The sequence below is a fragment of the Mirounga leonina genome, unplaced genomic scaffold, assembly GCF_011800145.1.
Source record: "Mirounga leonina isolate KUSES-001 unplaced genomic scaffold, KU_Mleo_1.0 Mir_104, whole genome shotgun sequence".
Lineage (NCBI taxonomy): Eukaryota > Metazoa > Chordata > Mammalia > Carnivora > Phocidae > Mirounga > Mirounga leonina.
Genome location: NW_023270231.1, coordinates 1,188,089 through 1,206,915, shown reverse-complemented (window position 1 = coordinate 1,206,915; position 18,827 = coordinate 1,188,089). Strand labels below are relative to the sequence as shown.

General features: G+C 50.0%; 1 protein-coding gene across 4 annotated transcripts in view; it reads right to left on the bottom strand.

The window, feature by feature from the left end:
- LARP1 (La ribonucleoprotein 1, translational regulator) overlaps positions 1-18,328 on the bottom strand; it is a 51,855-nt gene extending 33,527 nt beyond the window's left edge. For 2 of the 4 annotated variants that reach the window (XM_035012796.1, XM_035012805.1), the window contains exon 1: positions 17,530-18,327. In XM_035012796.1, the coding sequence (XP_034868687.1) occupies positions 17,530-17,971 (442 nt within the window). In that variant the 5' untranslated portion in view covers positions 17,972-18,327. Of the gene's footprint in view, positions 1-16,360; positions 16,380-17,529 lie in introns of those variants that run through there. The other 2 variants (XM_035012785.1, XM_035012816.1) reach the window with 2 other exon arrangements.
- Positions 18,329-18,827: the final 499 nt, after the last annotated feature.

Genomic DNA, 18,827 nt, shown 5'->3' with positions numbered 1-18,827 from the left:
CGGCTCCTGGAAAGATGGATGGAGTCAAGTATCTTTTAAAAAAATGTTTCTGGAGCTACTACTGAGCCCTTAGTATGAACCATCACTTTGCTAAGTGCCTCCCTTGCAGTATCTTACTTAATAGGAAGACTGATGCTTATATTTTCTTTATTAGTTGTGATTTAAAGGGAAAAAGAATAGACTGGCTTTACCAGTTTTTAACTCTGACCCTGGGTAGGTCCCTTAATCACCATAAGCCTATGGAGAAGGAATTTCTCCTTAAGAGGGGGCCAACTACCACCCACCTCAAGGGCACTTGTGAGATATGAATAAAGAAATGTTTTGTGAAGTCTTCTAAAATCTTAAGGGAAAGGGGCGCCTGTGTGGCTCAGTCATTAAGCATCTGCCTTCGGCTCAGGTCATGATCCCCGGGTCCTGGGATGGAGCCCCACATCAGGCTCCCTACTCGGCGGGAAGCCTGCTTCTCCCTCTCGCACTCCCCCTGCTTGTGTTCCCTCTCTCGCTGTGTCTCCCTCTGTCAAACAAAAAACAAAAACAAAAAAACTTAAGGGCTATCCCAAAGGCAGTACCAACCCTTACAATCCACAGACTTGATGAATAAGACCAGACCCTAGATAAACCAATGGATGATGGCTTAGAATCCTCAGCTTTGGCAGATGCCACCCTGGACAGTATCCTATCTCAGGGCAATAGAACTCCCAAAAGAGTGCAAGCCAAGTCACCTCCTCATCGCCTGGAGCAGGCCACTCCCAGCCTGTGGAGACTTGGCTCACTGCTCCTCGGTGCCATAATAATGGGGGAGAAGGCCAGTTTCCCTGGATCTACCCAGTCTTCAAAACCTCAATCATCAGTACTCCAGTCCCTTTTACCTGAAGGGCTAATCCAAGGCCTGCTGCTCATCCCCAGCTGTCCTACCAAAGGGTAGGGGCTGGCCAGCAGCACAGGATACACTTAGAAAGGAGCTCCATCCTACAGTCTGAAAAACTGAAGCACAAGTGTATGGGGGGGGGGGCGGCGGGGGAGTGGAGGACTGAAACCAGGCTCCTACAAATCTCACAGCTGCTACGGAATGAGGTGCTTGCCATAGAGGTGGCCTGGTGTGAAGCCCACACATCCCTGCAATAGCACTAGTGGGGGCAGGGTTGCCTGACAGAAAGTTCTTTAGAGATTTCTAAGTCTGAACGTCCTCCAGGTCAAACCCACTCTGACCTAGCTCGTCTCTTCTTCACAGGGCATGTACCATGGGCTTGGGGGAACCCCAGAACAAACCCAAGTGAAAGCCTCTGCTGCCACCACCCCCCACGCTGATTTTTTGTACTCTGGCGAGTTGCAAACCCAAGCAGTAAGCTCTTGGAGGGCAGGTAAGTGTGGTGGAAAGAGCACTAACCTGGGCATCAGCATGCCTGTGTTTCAAAACCTGCATCCCTGTAGGGCAGCCTTGGTCAGTAGCCTCCCCTATGGGGGCCTGCTTTCCTCAGCAAAGTGCCCGGTACGTGCAGGCATGTGCACATGGTGCACGTGAATTCTGGACTGGGCTCAGTGGGCTGGGGCAACTCCAGGTGCCTGCAGGGGGCAGTGAAGGAGCGGCAGCTTCAGAGGCAGCAGAGCTGGGGGGGGGGCTGGGTGCACGTGTGTGCGTGTGTCTGCGGTGCTGTAACACTGGCCAGCTCCTTAACCTTCTCGTCAGGAAAATGCTACCTTCGTTACCAAGGACTGCTTTGAGGATTACAAACAGGTAAGTGCCCTTGAAAGCTTAGGTTTCTAAGTGTGGGGGAGGGGAGGGGGATACAGGTCGTATTATCATCCCATTTTTTTTTTTTAAAAAGCATGTGTATACACTCACAGTCAAAAAAAAAAGTATAGAAATGTGCTGTCCAATACAATAGTCACTAGCCACATGTGGATGCTGAGCACTTGTAATGTGGGCAGTCCAAATCGAGAAATGTTTTAAGTGTAAAAGACAAACCAAATTTCAAACATTTAATACAAAGAATAGAAGATATTTCACTAATAACGTTTATGTTGATTATATGTTGAAATGATAATCTCTTATCTTGGGTTGTACCATTTAAACTGATTTCACCGATCTTTACTTTTTTAAAACTATGGCTACTAAAAAATTCAAAATTATCCACACAGCTTGTGTTGTATTTCTATTAGGTAACACTAGTCTAAAAGGATGTGGTTGCTTAGTAGTGTTTATGGTGGTTGGTGGACATTTTTCTACAATGAATTGGTTGCTTAAGTAAGTTGAAAAGATTTCCCCCTTTGAAAGAAGTTAAAAGGCCCAACACATAACAGTATTTCCTATCCCTCTAGGAAGAGCCAGAGAGCCTCCCAAAGCCTGCAGAGAGCCACCATCCTGCCACACCTGGCCTGGAGGCCATGCCTGAGAAACCACATGGTCAGCGCGGCTCTTACCAGCGGGCAGCACGTTGCCTGACAGAGCTGAGGAGGATCATTTCTGGGGGAAGAGGGGCCGGGGCTCCTCTGCAAGATCAGAAGTTCCAGGGCCTGGCTCACGCCCACTAAAGGTGGCCAAGAGGCAGAACCGGGAAGTCCAGGCTGGGGCACGAGGGTCCTGTACAGATTCCTGCTGCCTGAAGATCTATATGGATCCTCTCTCTCCCAGAAAGTTTTCCAGGTAGGGTATGTATACTTCTGTGGTCTGGAAGAATGCAAAGCTAGATGGTAAGTACTGCAGGGTCTCTGGAGTCAGTGTGCCAGGAGATGTATTCCCAGCTACTTACTAAATGCTGCATACACTTAAGCAAAATTACTGAACCTCTCTGAACTCTTCTGTTTTCTCATCCATAAAATGAGGATTAGAACTGAAGCCAGATCCCACAGGGTTTTTGTGAAAATGAACCTAGATAATGAATGAGATGGTATGGTGGCTCAGAATTTTGATAATCATGTCAGAAGTGGAGGGTCTGGGACATCGGTCCTTAAGACAAGCTACCCATGAGGCAGATTCTAGGACACCTGGCTAAGCCCAGGGACATGATAAAGGCACTTCAGTGATAGATGAGCAATGCATTCATACCCAATCCCTTCTTACAGGTTGTGAGAAATGAAGGTGCAGCCAGGAGAATCAAGAGAGCAGGGCTGAAAACAGAACTTGGATCCACAGATTTCAGTTTGCTCTGACCCGACCCTGAAGATTTGAAATTAAAAAGCCACTGCAGTTTCTGACAAGAAGTCAGAACAGAACACTGTGACACTAGGCGCCCACATGGGGCTCATTCCCCATCCCCGCAGCCCCACCATCCCAACCCCAGCTCCTGCTAGTGCCCCCAAGCTATTTACCCACACTCTCACTCTGCCTCCACCCTGGGGCAGGGAGCGGGAGATAGGCCAAGGGAAGCTGCTTAGCAGGGAAACACCAATACTCTCCTGGCCCTGGAGCCAAGAGACCCAGAACCCAGGTAAAACATCTGCCTGCCTCAGGCCATCCTCTTCTTATTAATGGGCATCACATGACAATATTTCGGCTTCTGGACAAACAGGAGGAAGTAAGAAACAGCAATCAGAAAACTTCCTCTTAAGTGGCCTAGTCTCAAAAGAAAACATAAGGTCAAAAAAATCTGGCCCAGTCACCATGCCATCATCCACTCCTTCCCATCTCTTCCCCAGACTATTGTAGAAGTCTCCAAGGGATCTCCCTGCTCCCCCCACACCAGTCCATTCTGCATAAGATAAAGTAACCCTCAAGCAGAAATCCTATCACGCTACCTCCTCTCTCAGTGCTTTCAGAACAGAATCCAAACTCCCTGAACTGGCCTCCCAAGGCCTCTTGCTTCTGAGTTTTTGGGCCCCTCGCCTCTCATTCAAAGGCCTCTTGGTCCGTTCCTTGCAGATCTCTGAACTCATCACCACCTAGCATTTGCTGTTCCTCCAGGCAAGAATGCTCACCACCATGCTCCTTATCAATCTCATCTGGGCTCATCCTTAGAGGCCTTCCCTGACAGGTGTTTGAAGCTGTCCCCAGCCACACATCCCCAGTTCTCTAGCACACTGCCTTGCTTTGTTTCTCTCACAGCGCTTAGCACTACCAGCAGCTGCCGTGTAGTATTAAAGATGGCTGCAAACGGACACTCCTCCCATTGAAAGGCAGGACCCATGACCCCTCCCCTTCATTCTCAGCAGGATCTGTGACCTCTATCACGCTATGGTAAAAGTGATGTGCTAGTGCTCTGGCCCAGACCTTGTAATATTGACAGCATCTACTTCCTGTCTCTTGAAAAGCTCAGTCTGGGAGCACTAAGTCACTGCACAGTAAGTCCTACTACTCTGAAACCCCCAGGCTGGAGAGGGTACCTGAGGGCACTCGAGTTCCAGCTGACCTCAGCCTTCCAGCCATCCCTGCCAAGGTACCAAAAATGCGAGTGAAGTGTGGTGGGTCCTCCAGACCAGGACATCAGATACCTCTATCACTGCCATACAGAAAAGACTCACCTGGCTGGCTGAGCCCTGTCCTAATCCTGACCCACATACAAATCAGTGAACAAATGGTTGTTTTTTTATGTTACTAAGTTTGGGGTGATTGGTTAGGCAGCAATAGCAAGAACTACCTTGTTGGTTTACTATGTCTCCCCACCAGAATGTAAACTATGAGGGCAGCCCCCCTCTGTCTTGTTCCCATCACTATTCCATGGTCTAATACTCAGTAGGTTACTCAAATGTGTTAAATGAATGATTTTCACTTTGCTGGTAGCCAAGTTAGTTCCTTTCACACAAAGGTTAGGTTCAAGCCCTGGTGCTTCTCTTGATTAGCCTGAGGACTTATCTGAATACTCAAGTCTCTTCAGATGGGTGGGCCAGCTTCCCTTCCACTGAGGGATACTTTGACCCTGGCCTCCACAAGACAGAGGTTCTAAATCTCAGAGCCAGAAGCAGGGGGGCGGTCTCAGCAACAATCCAGTGTAACCAGGTACAGGATGGCAGAATCTTCTCAATGACATTTCTGTCAAGAGACGGGCCACCACTGTTTATACACTGCAATGGGTACTCATAACCTTCTGCAGCAGCTCATCTTAGCCCAGCATTTTCCAGAAGCCTAAGGCAGAATGTCTCACGCCTAGGTAGAAAAATCCCAAAGCCTTGGTCAAGCTCTTGGGTATAACACTAAAGCTGGTCCAATCAGGTAGGGGAAAGCAATCTCCGTTAGACGAAAGCTTTCTCAACAGTGTAGTCTTCATCTCCAATTTGATATATCAAATTTAACCCTAGGAGGAAAAGACCTTGAAAGATCTGGCTTAACCACTTTCATTTACAGAAGAGGAAAAGGAAATCCAAACAGGCTCAGTAAGTTGCCCAAAGTGTCTTAGCAAGTGAGCCAAACAGCTGGGACTAGAAGGCTGGTCTCCAGTTTCCTGCCCAGAGTTCCCCATCCTACCCCTACTACAGGGTTCACACCAACAATGGTGTGAGGAGCAGGCCTGCCTTGGGGAAGCTTCTCTCCAGTGTCTCTTCTCCCAGAGAGAATTCAATGCTCCAATGACACAAGACCTAGTCAGGATCTTTTCCGTTTTCATCAAAGAACTAGTAACACCTGCCTTAGCCACTCTCACACCAACAGTGTTTGAGCTGGAAGGGGCCTTAGAGACTGAGATCAAAGATGCCATACCCATTTCACAGATAGGGGAGGGGAAAGGCTCAATGGGACCTAACATAAGCCCGTTTTCCAATCCCTTAGCTCTCAGACAGCTTTCTATCACGGTTCTGGGGCCTCAGGCCACAATGCCCAGTGGTATATGGTCTCCTCCCATGGCTTAAGGAGTCCCCTCTAGGGACTCCCTATTCCTGCCATAGGCCTTAAAGTCTTCCCTCCCCTCCTCTCTCAAACTCCTTCCATATGAATGCTCCTCAGCTTGCAAGCTGGACAGACCGCTATCCTCTCTGCTTTGTATGATCAAACATACGAAGTCTGGGCCCAGGGGCCCAACTGAGTTGGCATGCCGGTGTCCTAGTCTAAAGTGGGCTAGGTACTGCCACTGGACAGCACTCATAAAGCAACAGAGGTCCAGTGTGGCCAGCTCTTCTCATTCTTTTCTGTAACAGCTTTACTGTTATCATTCACATACCAAGTTATTCATCAATTCAAAGTATAAAATTCAACGGGTTTTGTTTTTGTTCTTGTTTTTGCATATTCAGTCTGCTCTCTTAAAGCTGCACATTTCTAGGTTTCCAGATAAATTTTCTTGATTTTTAAAACATAGGTGATTACTTTAAATTGTTTTTAAATTCAGAGCCAATCAAAACCTGTCAAAAGGTTAAATCTTTAAAGGGGGGGGGCGCACTTGGGTGGCTCAGTTGGTTGGGTGTCTGACTCTTGATTTCAGCTCAGGTCATGATGTTGGGGTAGTGGGATTGGGCCCCATGTCCGGCTTCGCGCTCAGTGTGGAGTCAGCTTGTCCCTGGTCCCTCTGCTCTTCCCCCCACTCTCACGTGTGCTCTCTCTGAAACAGATAAATAAATAAAATCCTAAAAATAAAAAAAAATATTTTTTTTTTTTAAAAAAAAACCTGCGAATTGGCTGGAATGGGCCTGAGGATGTAAGATGAGGGATGCCAATTTGTGACTTCTGCCTTTCAGAATGTACACCCCATCATGACAGCCCCTAAAATCGTCTACCTAAATTCAGCTTTCAGGGACTGGCACCTACAAGTACTCAAAAATTTCTGAATGAACAAATCTGGGCAAGTACTTTTGCAAATCTGTAGCTGCAGGCCTCTGGAGCAAATCACCACCCAACCCGTTTAAGTATTACCACCACATTAAGAAACTCAGTACACCTCGTGAACAGCTAAATCCATCTGGGGACACTGTTAAAAGTTACTTCTTGACCTTCTACCTCCCATTTGCCATCAGAGCTTTACCCACAGGCACACAGGAAGCAGGTCTATTCAAACACTGTATTTCAGAAGAGCCAGCACTTCCACCCACCCCAAGCTTTGATTCTTTGGGCAAAATAATCCTAGTTCCTTCAACCATTCCCTGCTCATAGCAAGGTGCAAGCAACCCAGTAAGCTGCCTCCTCTATGTTCCTGATTTCCTGTCTCCCTCCCACATTCCCTAGCGGCAGCATCCAGCTTCCCACACCCAAGAACCTTGCTCTCACCAGTCCAAACTCTACTCCTACATTCAGCTCCACCTGGAGGAAAACCTAAGCCAGGCTATTCTATGCACATAATTGGCATCTTTCTCATGCTGCTGTTAATACATATACACAAAATAGGAAAAACAGAGACCTCCGCTCCCCCAAATAAACCCAAAGCTGGAGAAAGACATCAAAGATGGAGTAAGAGGGTTTCACTTCAAAGCACCTGAGTCCATTTCTCACTGATATTCTACTACTAGTGCACTCCTAAGCACCACAATGTGGGCTTCTCGTTGCAGGATTACAGCCCCCATGACTCCTTAAGTCCCCCACTACTCTACAGTTGCCTGACACCCAAGACAGGGTCTGAAGAGCTAGCTCTAGGAAGCACCATGGGCTGCCTTACTATCTATGCTCAGAACCAAACAGAAGGGATCAAGGGGCAGAGGATCCAGGAAGACAGAGAAAGGCTGGCTTTGGCACCTGACCTCTGTTAGCAAATGAAGACACAGGTCAAAACTAAGTCCTTAACACTCTCAGAACTGTCACTTATTATTTGCCAGGCTCTGGCCAAGCTCTCATGTTCATCTACCTCATTTTCAACAGGGACTCCAATGCGTGAGTGAGTACTCTAGATAAAACTCCATTTACTGGAGCCTAGAGGTTACCAACCTGTCCAAAGGCACTCAGTTGCTAAGTGGCTAGTGCTAAGTCAAACTATGCTCGACTGACTCCAAAGTCCCTGTTCAACCACCCCATTCTACTTCTGCCTCCAGCGGTGGAGTGAAAATAGAACTGGAGTGGAAACCAAGAGGACTGGGTTCAAGTCTCAGCCTTTCTTTGAACTGTGATCCTGAGCAACTCCCTATTCCCTTTCTAGGCCTGAAGTACCTAAACTGTTAACAGGAGTTTAGATTCAGTGACCTCTGGGGTCCCTTCCAGCTCTAAATACTCCATCCTCTCAAAAAGGGAGAGGCGTGCCTCAGTGGCGCAGTTGGTTGAGCGTCCACTTCTGGTTTCAGCTCAGGTCCTGATCTCGGGGTCATGGGATCAAACCCCATGGCGGCTCTGCACTCATCGGGGAGTGTGCTTAAGACTCTCTCTCTGCCCCTCCCCTGCCCTCTCTCTAAAATAAATAAATAAATCTTTAAAAAAAGGGAGGAGGGGCACCTGGGTGGCTCAGTCGTTGGGCGTCTGCCTTCGGCTCAGGTCATGATCCCAGGGTCCTGGGATCAAGCCCCACATCGGGCTCCCTGCTCCTCAAGAAGCCTGCTTCTCCCTCTCCCTCTCCCCCTGCTTGTGTTCCCTCTCTCTGTCTCTGTCAAGTGAATAAATAAAATCTTTAAAAATAAATAAATAAAAGAAGGGAAGAGAGCACAGCAGTGGGGACAGAGTTGACAACTGGGCACTGGGCTGGGTGAGCCTGATTATAGCCCCACATTCTCAGGGACTTACTATAGCTTTCTATCCATGGGCAAATGCAGCCCCACTACTCCCAGCACAAGTGTAAAATGAGCTGAATTAAGCTGAGGGGAGGTGGCTCTGATGGAAGGAAACCTTGTGCATGCGGCCATCTGCGGAAAAGCCAACAAAGCCAAGCTGCGGAGGGGCTGATGGCAGGCAGCCTACGTGAGCCCATGAAGTCCTGCCACAGGGGTGCCTCCCCTGGTGGAGGTGGGAGTTGCCACGCCAGCCCCGTTCCCTGCTACTTCCAGGGCTTCCTCTTTCAGGCCTGTGCTGCCACATTAGGGTGAAGCAGGCTGGTGGCTCTAAGCTCAAGCATGAGCTCAGCTCAGGCCAGTCCATCAGAAACTGGCTTCTTCCGGCAACTGAGATACATTCCAGCTAATGTGGCCTTCTGAAAGGTCAGAGAAATCTCATAAACTGGAGCCGCTCCCTATGCCTAAAGGATGACAGCTGATAATTGCCCAACACTTCAGGAATGACTTGGAAATCTGCTCCCTTTTGTAATCTGGGAACCTTGCCCCAAAGGATCAGACAGGAAACCCCAAACCATCTACTCTTAAGAGGTTCTCATGCGGCCAGAATAATCTTTAAAAAGAAAAATATCTTACCATGCCATTCTCTCATTTAAAATCTTTAATGGCTTCTCTATGCCTTCCAGTTAAAATCACAATTTATCTAAGTCATCTACACAACAGCCACAGGGAATTTACTCAATTCCCTGAACCCTAGGGCCTTCGCTCCACCAAGCATGAGCTCTCTTTCCAGGCTTTTTCTCAAATAACTCCTACCCATCCTTCCCATTTCAAGGGAGTTAGCCGTTGCTTTCTCCAGAAAGAATTCTCTGACCTAGATTTGAGTTGGGTACCCCTGCTACACTCCCAGAGAATCCCATCCCTTTCTTACACAGCACCTTCCCTACTGGATTGTGAGTGCATGTACTCCTTCCCAAAAAAGATTTTTGTTATTCACTGTGGTATTTTCTATGCCGAACTCAAAATGTGCTGTGTGATGCTGTCAAAGTATGAGATTTATCCATTCATTTACTAATTATCTGAACAGGAACCTGAACAAAATGACAGTGTGAGCCATGTGGCTATCTGGGGAAAAAGCATCTGGGGAAAAACCGAACCCCTGAAACAGAGAGTACACAACATACTCTAGGAAAAGCAAAGACCAATGCTGTTGGATGGGAAAAGTGGTGATAGAGAAGGTTAGAGCTTGGGGGGAATGGGTGATGTGGGGAGCCATATCAAGGGTAGATTAGAGAATACTCTAAGGATTTGGGATTTTATTCCACAATGAGAAGCCATGAGAGGATCTTGAGGAAAGAGTGACAGGAAACCAGGTAGAAGGTTGCTTCAGCAATCCAGGTGAGAAGCAATGGTGTGTGGATTAGGCTGACAAAAGAGGAGGTGGTAAAAAGTCTTTAACTTCGGACAGACTTTTTAGGAGCCAAAACAATGTACTAGTAAATTATATGTAAAGTGACAAGGATGACCCAAGACTCTTGTCCAAGCAATTAGGATAGTTGCTTACTAATTTCTGAGTCTCACTTTTCCCATCTGTGAAGCAGGGTAAAAAGACCACCTGCTTAGCAGATTACATGGGCTAGAACACACCAAATATCCAATAAGTGGTAACTATGGTATCACTATTACATATCTTGGGATCACCAGGAACTTAAATAAGCTGGTATATGTGAAAAGGAGAGCGAAAGTCATACAGAGCCCAGGTGGACCATTTATCCAGATGGCTCCTGGCCACAGTGGGACTTCAGCTCCTCTGAGAAGCTTGCAACTTCATTTTAAAGCAGAGAAAAGGCTACCTCGAGTTACTGGAATGCATGTCTGGAGGGTAAGGTGGTTATCACAAGTATGGAAGATTATTATTACAGGTGTCTGCCTTTGGCTCAGGTGATGATCCCAGGGTGAGGGGCCCTGCATAGGGCTCCCTGCTCAAGGAGGAGCCTGTTTGTTTCTCCCTCTCCCTCCGCTGTTCCCCCCCACCCACCACCGCTTGTACTCTCTCACTCTCACTCTTGCTCTCTCTCAAATAAATAAAATCTTAAAACAACAAACCAAAAAACTAAGTGCCCTCTAAACAAGGCCTCTGATGGAGGGGGGTCAGCTGGGTTTACTAATAGTACCTCATACTGAGATGGTGAAGCCCCTCACTACACATGACTGTATGTATGGCTTTATATGACTGGCTTTACAAAATTCTTCAATAAAGGCCTACACTCCTCACATCCCACACCTATGGCTTTGCTAGTCCAAAGGTGCAGCCAAAAGAAAGATGCCAAGTCAAGACTGTCCCTGTGATTCTCAGAAAATCCCTCAGGGAGACATCCTAGGCTATCTGCCACGTAAGTTGGCCAAATGGCCCTGGTAACTTCTGCAAATAGTGCTACGTGAAAATTAAGCTAACTCCTGATTATCCATCCTCACTTAGGAAAGTCATGAATAATCTGGCTTTGGGATGCATCTTCTGGAACATAAACCACTTACACCTGTGTGGGACATTTTTAACTAATGAACGGGGCTACCCCATACTCAAATTAATTTGATCCTCAAACAACCTCAGCACAGGGATTAGTCCCATTCTGTGCCTAAGAAAAACAGAGGTTAGGCAAGCTAAGTCACCAAGTGAGAGCAGAGAGAGGTACTCTACCCATGTTCTGATTTAAATCCTATCACCACGTATCCCTCTGCTCCCTCATCCCGCTGTCTCCTATGCTTTCATTAGCCAGGTATCAAAACTTACTTCCTCTCATGAACCTCCAGCAAGGTAAGGCCATCCTCTCTCCTGACCACTCCACCAGGTAACTCTGGACCAGCCAGGGATGTTTGTGAGCCCAGACTGAGGCACCTGTGAGCCCTCTCAAGGCCCCAGCACCCTCATTACCCCCTTTGTGAGCTTGTCTTGGATTGTGCAAACAGGGGCACTCCCATCTGCCAAGCTCTCCATTTTAAAGAGGTTTTTGTGGTTTCAGGCCCGCTCCTCCTCCTCTCTCTACCCGCCTCCCTCTGGGAGGGAACTGAGTGCTGAGTAACAGCTTTAAAATGCGTACTCTAGCCTAGGCCCACTGCAGACAGGGGGTGGGTCAGCCAAGAGACTCCACCCCTCAGGAGGTTCAGGGTTTCAGACTGCAGAGACCACCCCCTACCCCCAGCCTGAATGGGCATACCTCTCCCTTCCTAGCAGGCACTCTCTTCCCCAGGAAGTATAAAACCCAGACACCCCACACTTAAGTTGAGGGGGCAGTCAGCCTCCCCCCACCACCCTTTCAGAGGGTCCTAATTGTGTGCTTTCTTTAGAAGGGGAAAAAAGTAATTTAAACTGCAGGAAAACAGCTTTAAAGCCTCATTTATGGAGGCTAACCTAGCAGTTCTTAGCTGAGGGTGCACTATATCAACAGTATGGAGCTCATCACTCTTGACAAGTAATTCCTTAATAAATCTAAAGGAATCAGATTTCCTCAGTTGTCACCAAAATGTCTTCTTGAAATTGGTTCGAATCAAGATCCACACAATGCATTTGACTGATGTCTCAATTCTTTTTTAAAAAATGTCATTTATTGATAATTTGTCCTGCAGAGTTTCTCACATTCAGAAACTAGAGGACTGCTACCTCAAGGTCCAAAAACTTGTTCCTCCATGTCCACAGATCTAGGGCTCTATTAGGTTTGGGTTCAATTCTTTGGCGGGGGGAAATTTTCACAGGCAGTGCTGTGTACTTTCTATCTCAGCACTGCAAGGCACATAATGTTTGCTTGCTCCACAGTATCTGATATGCACCCCAAGCAATCTGCCTAGGTTCCTAAAGCCAGAAGTCTCTCTAGCCCTTACAGAACTTGGATTCAAAACTGAGTTCTTGGGACGCCTGGGCGGCTCAGTCGTTAAGCGTCTGCCTTCGGCTCAGGTCATGATCCCAGGGTCCTGGGATCGAGTCCCACATCGGGCTCCCTGCTCAGTGGGGAGCCTGCTTCTCCCTCTCCCTCTGCTGCTTCCCCCACTTGTGCTCACTCTCTCTCTCTCTCTGACAAAGAAATAAACTAAAATCTTAAAAAACAAAACAAAACTGAGTTCTTAACCGCTATGGCAAACAGAAACAAACACATATAAAAAGCTCTATTTTGGTTTCTTTCTTTTGTGTGTGTGTGTGTGGGGGGGGTATTGAAAAACTTTTTTTTTGGATACTAAAAACACTTTGAAGACATTTAGACCTAATCGGATTCCTCATTTTCAGATGAAGAAACAGAGGCAGAGGAAGAATGGGGGTTGCTGGTATTCACAAAGCTGCTCACCAACAGAATCAGAAGTGGAATGAACATGCTTAATAATGGTGATCATTTATTACAAAATTTTTAAAATAGCAAATACTGGATAGGTAGCACCTATTAGATGGTCTGTGCCTGGCACTATGCTAAGGGCTTTATAAATGTTATCTTCTTTAATTCTCACAACCTTTAGAAATAGTAACTATCAGGGCGCCTGGATGGCTCAGTCGTTAAGCGTCTGCCTTCGGCTCAGGTCATGATCCCAGGGTCCTGAGATGGAGCCCCACATCGGGCTCCCTGCTCTGCGGGAGGCCTGCTTCTCCCTCTCCCACTCCCCCTGCTTGTGTTCCCTCTCTCGCGTCTCTGTCAAATAAATAAATAAAATCTTTTTAAAAAAATAAAATAAAAATAAAAAAAATAGTAACTATCATTATTCTCATTTTGAGGATGAAAAAATGGTGGATCAGAGAGGCTGAGTAATTCACCCAAGACTGAACAGCAAGTTAGAAGCAAAGCTCAATATATACAAATATTGAAACATCACGTTGCAGATCTCAAACTAATAGTCAATTTTACCTCAATTAAAAAAAAAAAAAAAGCAGCAGTAGCAGCAAAAACAGTAAAGCTGGGACTCAAAACTGCAGACTGTAGGATTCCAAGGCTGTTGCTTCCACAGTCCACTTATGGTGGGGAAGGAAAAGGCAACAGTCGGATGTAGCTCTGATGCTAGACTGAAAACTGATACCCCAGATCCATACAGATGTCCCACCCTAGTGCAACTGGGAGGAGCCTGGGAAAGGGCCTAAACCTAGGAAGGAAAATAGAGAAAGAGAGTAGAGATTTATTTGGGGCCAGTTCAGTGGGGTGGAGGATCCCTGGGATTGCCCTGGGTTAGCTGAGATTTTTACCTCTTCTTTATTTTGTGCCATCAGTTAGCTGCACTTCAAAAGAACACACAAAAAAGTGATGCCCAGAACACAAATGCTCAAGTCTGAGATCCTGGCCAGATTTCCCTTTAAAGTCAAGAACACTAGGACGCCTGGGTGGCTCAGTGGGTTAAGCGTCTGCCTTCGGCTCAGTTCATGATCCCAGGATCCTGGGATGGAGCCCCACGTCAGGCTCCCTGCTCCTCCCTCTGCCTGCTGTTCCCCCTGCTTGTGCCTCCCCCCGAAAAATAAATTTAAAAAGTCTTTTAAAAAAAATAAAGTCAAGGAGACTACACCACTGCTTTATTTTCTTCTTACGTGAAGTTAGAAGTCCCACACAACCAACCCACTGATTCCCCCTGCTGGGGTGGGCAGAAGCTTGTGGTGATGATACATTCTCAGATCTCAACCCACTGCACGTGCACTAGCCACAGCAAACTTAGTTCAGTTATGGTCTTTCCCCACAGCCCTGAGAGCACATGTGCACTCTACCAAAGGCAGTTTTTATAAAACGCAAATAAACAAATTAAAATTTATTTTTAAAACATTCATCACACCACATTCCAAAGCAAAAATAGCCAATTCCTTGGGTCAGCAACCTTTAAGATTATACACAATATGCCCTTCCAGTCTGTGGATAAGCAAAACTCCATTTTTAAGGAGATGGATCCCATATATTTCATGGAGTACTGACACAATACCAGAAAAGGAAAGTACTGCATTCTCTACCCCCCTCATCATACAGGTGGAGAAAAAGAAGACCCAGAAAAAGTCCTGGAAAGTCCCACAGTCTCCCAGACTGGGAGAACAGCTACCACATGCCAGGCACTGGGCTATCACCACAATGAATGCTCACAACAACCCCATAAGCAGATAAATCATAATTTAATCCCTATTATACAAACGGAGAAGCTGAGACAAAGAATGGGTAAGTAACTTGCCCAAGGAGGCACAACTAGCAAGTGGTAGGGCTGGCATTTGAGTCAATGCAGTTTTAACCCCAGAACGTTTCCCATCCTGCTTCTCTCATACTCACAAGAATTGTGGCTAGAATAAGGAAAAAAATGTAAAAGTCTTCAAAATATTCTAGGGGAGAGATATACAAAAAGCCAAATGCAAATCCTGACTTAAAATAAAAACTACCAATGTTAAGATGTGGAAGCTTAAACCAGAATAGAGAACCCCACAAAAATGGGGGGGGATATAGAAAAATACCTTTTATTACTAGTTACTGCATGTGTCCCTTAAAGCACTAAGCCACTAGCATCAGAGCCAAAAGGAAGGCTAAAAATAGGCATTTGCAGCAAACTCTGGAAAGCTTTTAGCTTGCTTATGAGGCACTCATTTCTGTAGACTCCCAAAAACATATGCATCACAGAACACAAAAATTCCCAAGACCACACTGTCACTCCATTGATGTCACATTTAAACTTGTCCAAGCTGCAAATAAAATCAGGGCTGAAAAACGGCCTTAGCAGTCCATGTAGACTCTCCAAAAAAGGGCCACTATCTCAACCTTACCAGACAGACAAGTCACAGAATTCTCCCTCGAAAAGCATCCAAGCCCTAACAACAGACTTAAACAGAGAAACTACTGGATTAATTCAGAGTTAGTCTGTCAAAAACTAGTCCAAAGGTTCAAAAACCAATGAGTAGACAAGACACTTTCTTGCCTTAAGATTCCAGAAAAACAAGAACAGAGCAAAACTACCAGACTCAGAATTTTGCTTTGGGCACTTAAAGCAAGTTGGCTTCTCCATTCCAGGGAAGGTGAGATGCCAGCCAAGCTGTCTTCTTCCCACGATCAATAACCCCAGTGACGCACCCTATCAAGGGCCCCTGCACTTGCACAAAACGCCAGCTCAGGCACCCAATACCACCTGATGTCATGGCTGATTTAAAACCCACAAGGCAGGTTCACCATTAGCTAAGCAACAGCAGGAGTAGCCCCATTTAAACTTCTGAGAAGTGCTCTCTCTTGGGGATGATTATACCCCTTTGAGTTTAAAGAGGGGGGAAGGACCAAAGAGTGTCTTAAAGTTGCTTTCCCTCCCTCTGTGGGTGGATCAGGAGGGATATGCAAGAAAATGGAGGTTTCCGCACTGCCCTTTGCATAAGAGGGTTCTGGAAGGGAAAGGGGGGAAGGGGAACACGGTCTGAGGTATTATTAGTAAACCCCAAAAGTCCCCTCCTCCAAATGAAGCAACCTTAAAAGAAATAAAAATTGCAACATGCTATTTCCAGAATTGGCTGCTCTGGTTTCCCTTGGACTACGAGTGATCCTAATCCCTCGAAAGGGAAGACATTAAGCTCCCTCTTCAACTTTCCCCATTTTGGTGGTTTAAACCAGTCAGCCTCAACCAGCGACTGCAGAAGGGGAGTTTTGCTAAAGCACTAGGGCTACGGCCACAGGCCCAACATTCTAGCTACAAGCGGGTTTTGATACTGGTCCACTTAGAAAAGACCGAGAACAGAGCCGCTGTGCCTCTACGCGCCGGCCAAGAAAGGCGGCAGGGCGCGCCCCCCACCCAACCGACGATCTAGTCTCGGCAAAGGGCGGCCGAGACGAGCCTCCATATTCCTCACCGCCTTTCCCCCACGCTGACACGGCTCCGCTGGCATCTCCCAAGGGACCGGGTCCACAGGACCGAAAATCCGAGCAGGGAGAGGGAGGGCGCGAGGAGCGCCGGCCGGCGGTCACATGCCGCTCCCCGCGCGGGGAGGCACCACGTTGTCCCGGCTGCGGAGGAATGCCGGGAAGGGGGGCCGCGCACTCACATTCGCGCACACGCACACTCCGGGCCGCGCCGCGCCGCGCCGCGCCGCCGGCCCGCACCCGCCTTCCACCCCGAGCGCGGCGGCGGGCGCCGAACGCAGAGGCCCAGCGGCCGCGAGCAGCCCGCGGGCCGGCGGCGCGGCGCATGGCGCCCAACTGTCACACGCCCGCCCAGCCCGGCCACTCCCTCCCCCGCCGCCACACGCCCCTCGCGTCGCCGCATGCCCCCTTCCTCGCCTCACATTTTCCGCCAACCCCTAACTGGATCCCCGCACACTCGCCATCCGGCTCCCTCTCGAGGCGGAAGGTCCCCGGGATCGGGAAGGGAAACCACCGAATTCAATTACACGTTGGGTTTCCTCTTATCATTCTCCCCGTAACCGACCCCTCAACCCGTCGCCAATGGCGATTCTACCACCTAATATCATCTACCAGAGAACAAAACTTGTTAACTTTTAAAGCCCGAATCCGTGTGGTCGGTATGAACTCATCACCCGGCGCTTCGCTGCCCATGACATATGCTCATTAAACATTTACAACATGGGGACGATCGCAACGCTACCGAAACGGGGAACGTGGGGCGGAGTGGGAAGAGGGGCTTCCCGAGAAAGGGTTAGGCTAGAAACCGTCTTCGACACCAACACGCGGGAGGGGGGGTGGGCTCTTTTCACCAAAACCAGCGCCCACCCTCTCTTGGCGAGGTAGGCCCGGACCACGCCGTTGCCCACTAACCGCTGAGGCCCAGGCGGTGGCCATGGGCTCCGGGGGCTGGGCCCTCGGGCAGGGGCGGCTTCCCGAGTGTGAGAGAGAGGGAACGGCGACCCAAATTAGCCAGGAGGTAAAAAAAAAAAAAAAAAAAAAAATCCCGAGTCACCACGACCAGTGGCGGACCCCCGGGCCCTGAAGGCCGCTGGGGGAGGGGACGCCCAAGTCCCCGGAAGAGGTCCCCGGACCCAGGAGAGCAAGCAGGGACACCCACCTGGAGGGGACTGTCCGTTCACCGTGGCCAGGACCGGCGGCAGCGCGTTCTTAGTCCACGGGTTCACCTTGGGCGGAGGGGCCTCCACGAAGTCTCGGCGCCCGGCGCCCGCAGCTCCCGCCGATCCTCCGCCAGCGCCCGGCTCACCGCCGCCGCCCTCCTCCCCGTCGCTGACCGCCAGGCCCTCGGCGCCCGGCGGCTGCGGCGGCCGCGGGCTCTCGCGCTCCAGCTGCCCGGTGCCCTCCTTGTGTGGCTTGGCGCAGGGCGGCCGAGGTCTCCGGGCGCCGCCGTCCGGCTCCCCCCCTCCGACGTCGTTCGCCCCGGGCTCGCCCTTGCCCTCGGGCGGCGGCGGCGGCGGCTTCTTCCTCACTAGACCCCCGTGCTCTTCGGCCTGCAAGAGGGGGGCGCCCCCCGGCAGCAGCGGCTCCACCTGAGTGGCCATCTGCGCGCCCGCCCCCCCGGAGAAGCCGGGCGCGCCCGAGGCTGCCTCCCCCGCCTCGAACTTGGCTTTCAGGGCACCCGCGACGCCTTCCTCCGGGGCGCTGGGCCCCAGTCCCTGCGGAGAAGGGTCGAGGTTCACGCTAGGCGCGGCCCCGCTCGCGGTGGGATGCAGCCGCCGTAGATCCGAGGCCCGCTGGCGGGGCGGGGGGGGGGTAGGAAGGCCCCCCACTCTGCGGTCCAGGCCTCCTCGGCGCGCGTCCCCCCCCGCCCGTTCCTCGCAAGGCGCCCCCACCCCGAGCCTGGCAGGCTTCTCGTCCCGTCCCTCCCTCCCCCCCGCCGCCGGGGCGGCCCGGGCTTCCCGGCTCGGGGGCTGCAGCAATATGGACGGACGGGGGAGAGGCGCGGCGAGCCGAGGCGACCACGCGATCCGCGGCAGGCGGCGGGCGGGCGCGCGCCTCGCGACGCGGCGAGCGAGGGGAGGGGACGGCGCAGCGGGGACGCGCCCGCCGAGGCCGGCCCTTGGCGACGCGCGGGCGGGCGAAGGCGGCGGGAGCGCGCGCGCACAGACTCGCGGCCCCGCCCCTCGCCCCGCCCCGCCCCTCGCCTCCGATTCCTCGGAGCACCTCCCGGGTTGGGGGGTGAGGGGTGCTCTGACCGGACGGGGGCGAGCACGTGCCTGATGCAATTCGGGAGGGAGGGCAATGAGGGGGGCAGGAGAGATGGGTGGGTGAAGAGGGGGAGGTGTCTTAAAGGGCCAGCGCGTCAGAGCGTCCGCAGGTGGAGCACATGGGAGCGGGCCACGCGGCCGACCGGGCCTGCTCGCGCTCTTTAGGTTGGGTACGCCAAATTCGGGAGAA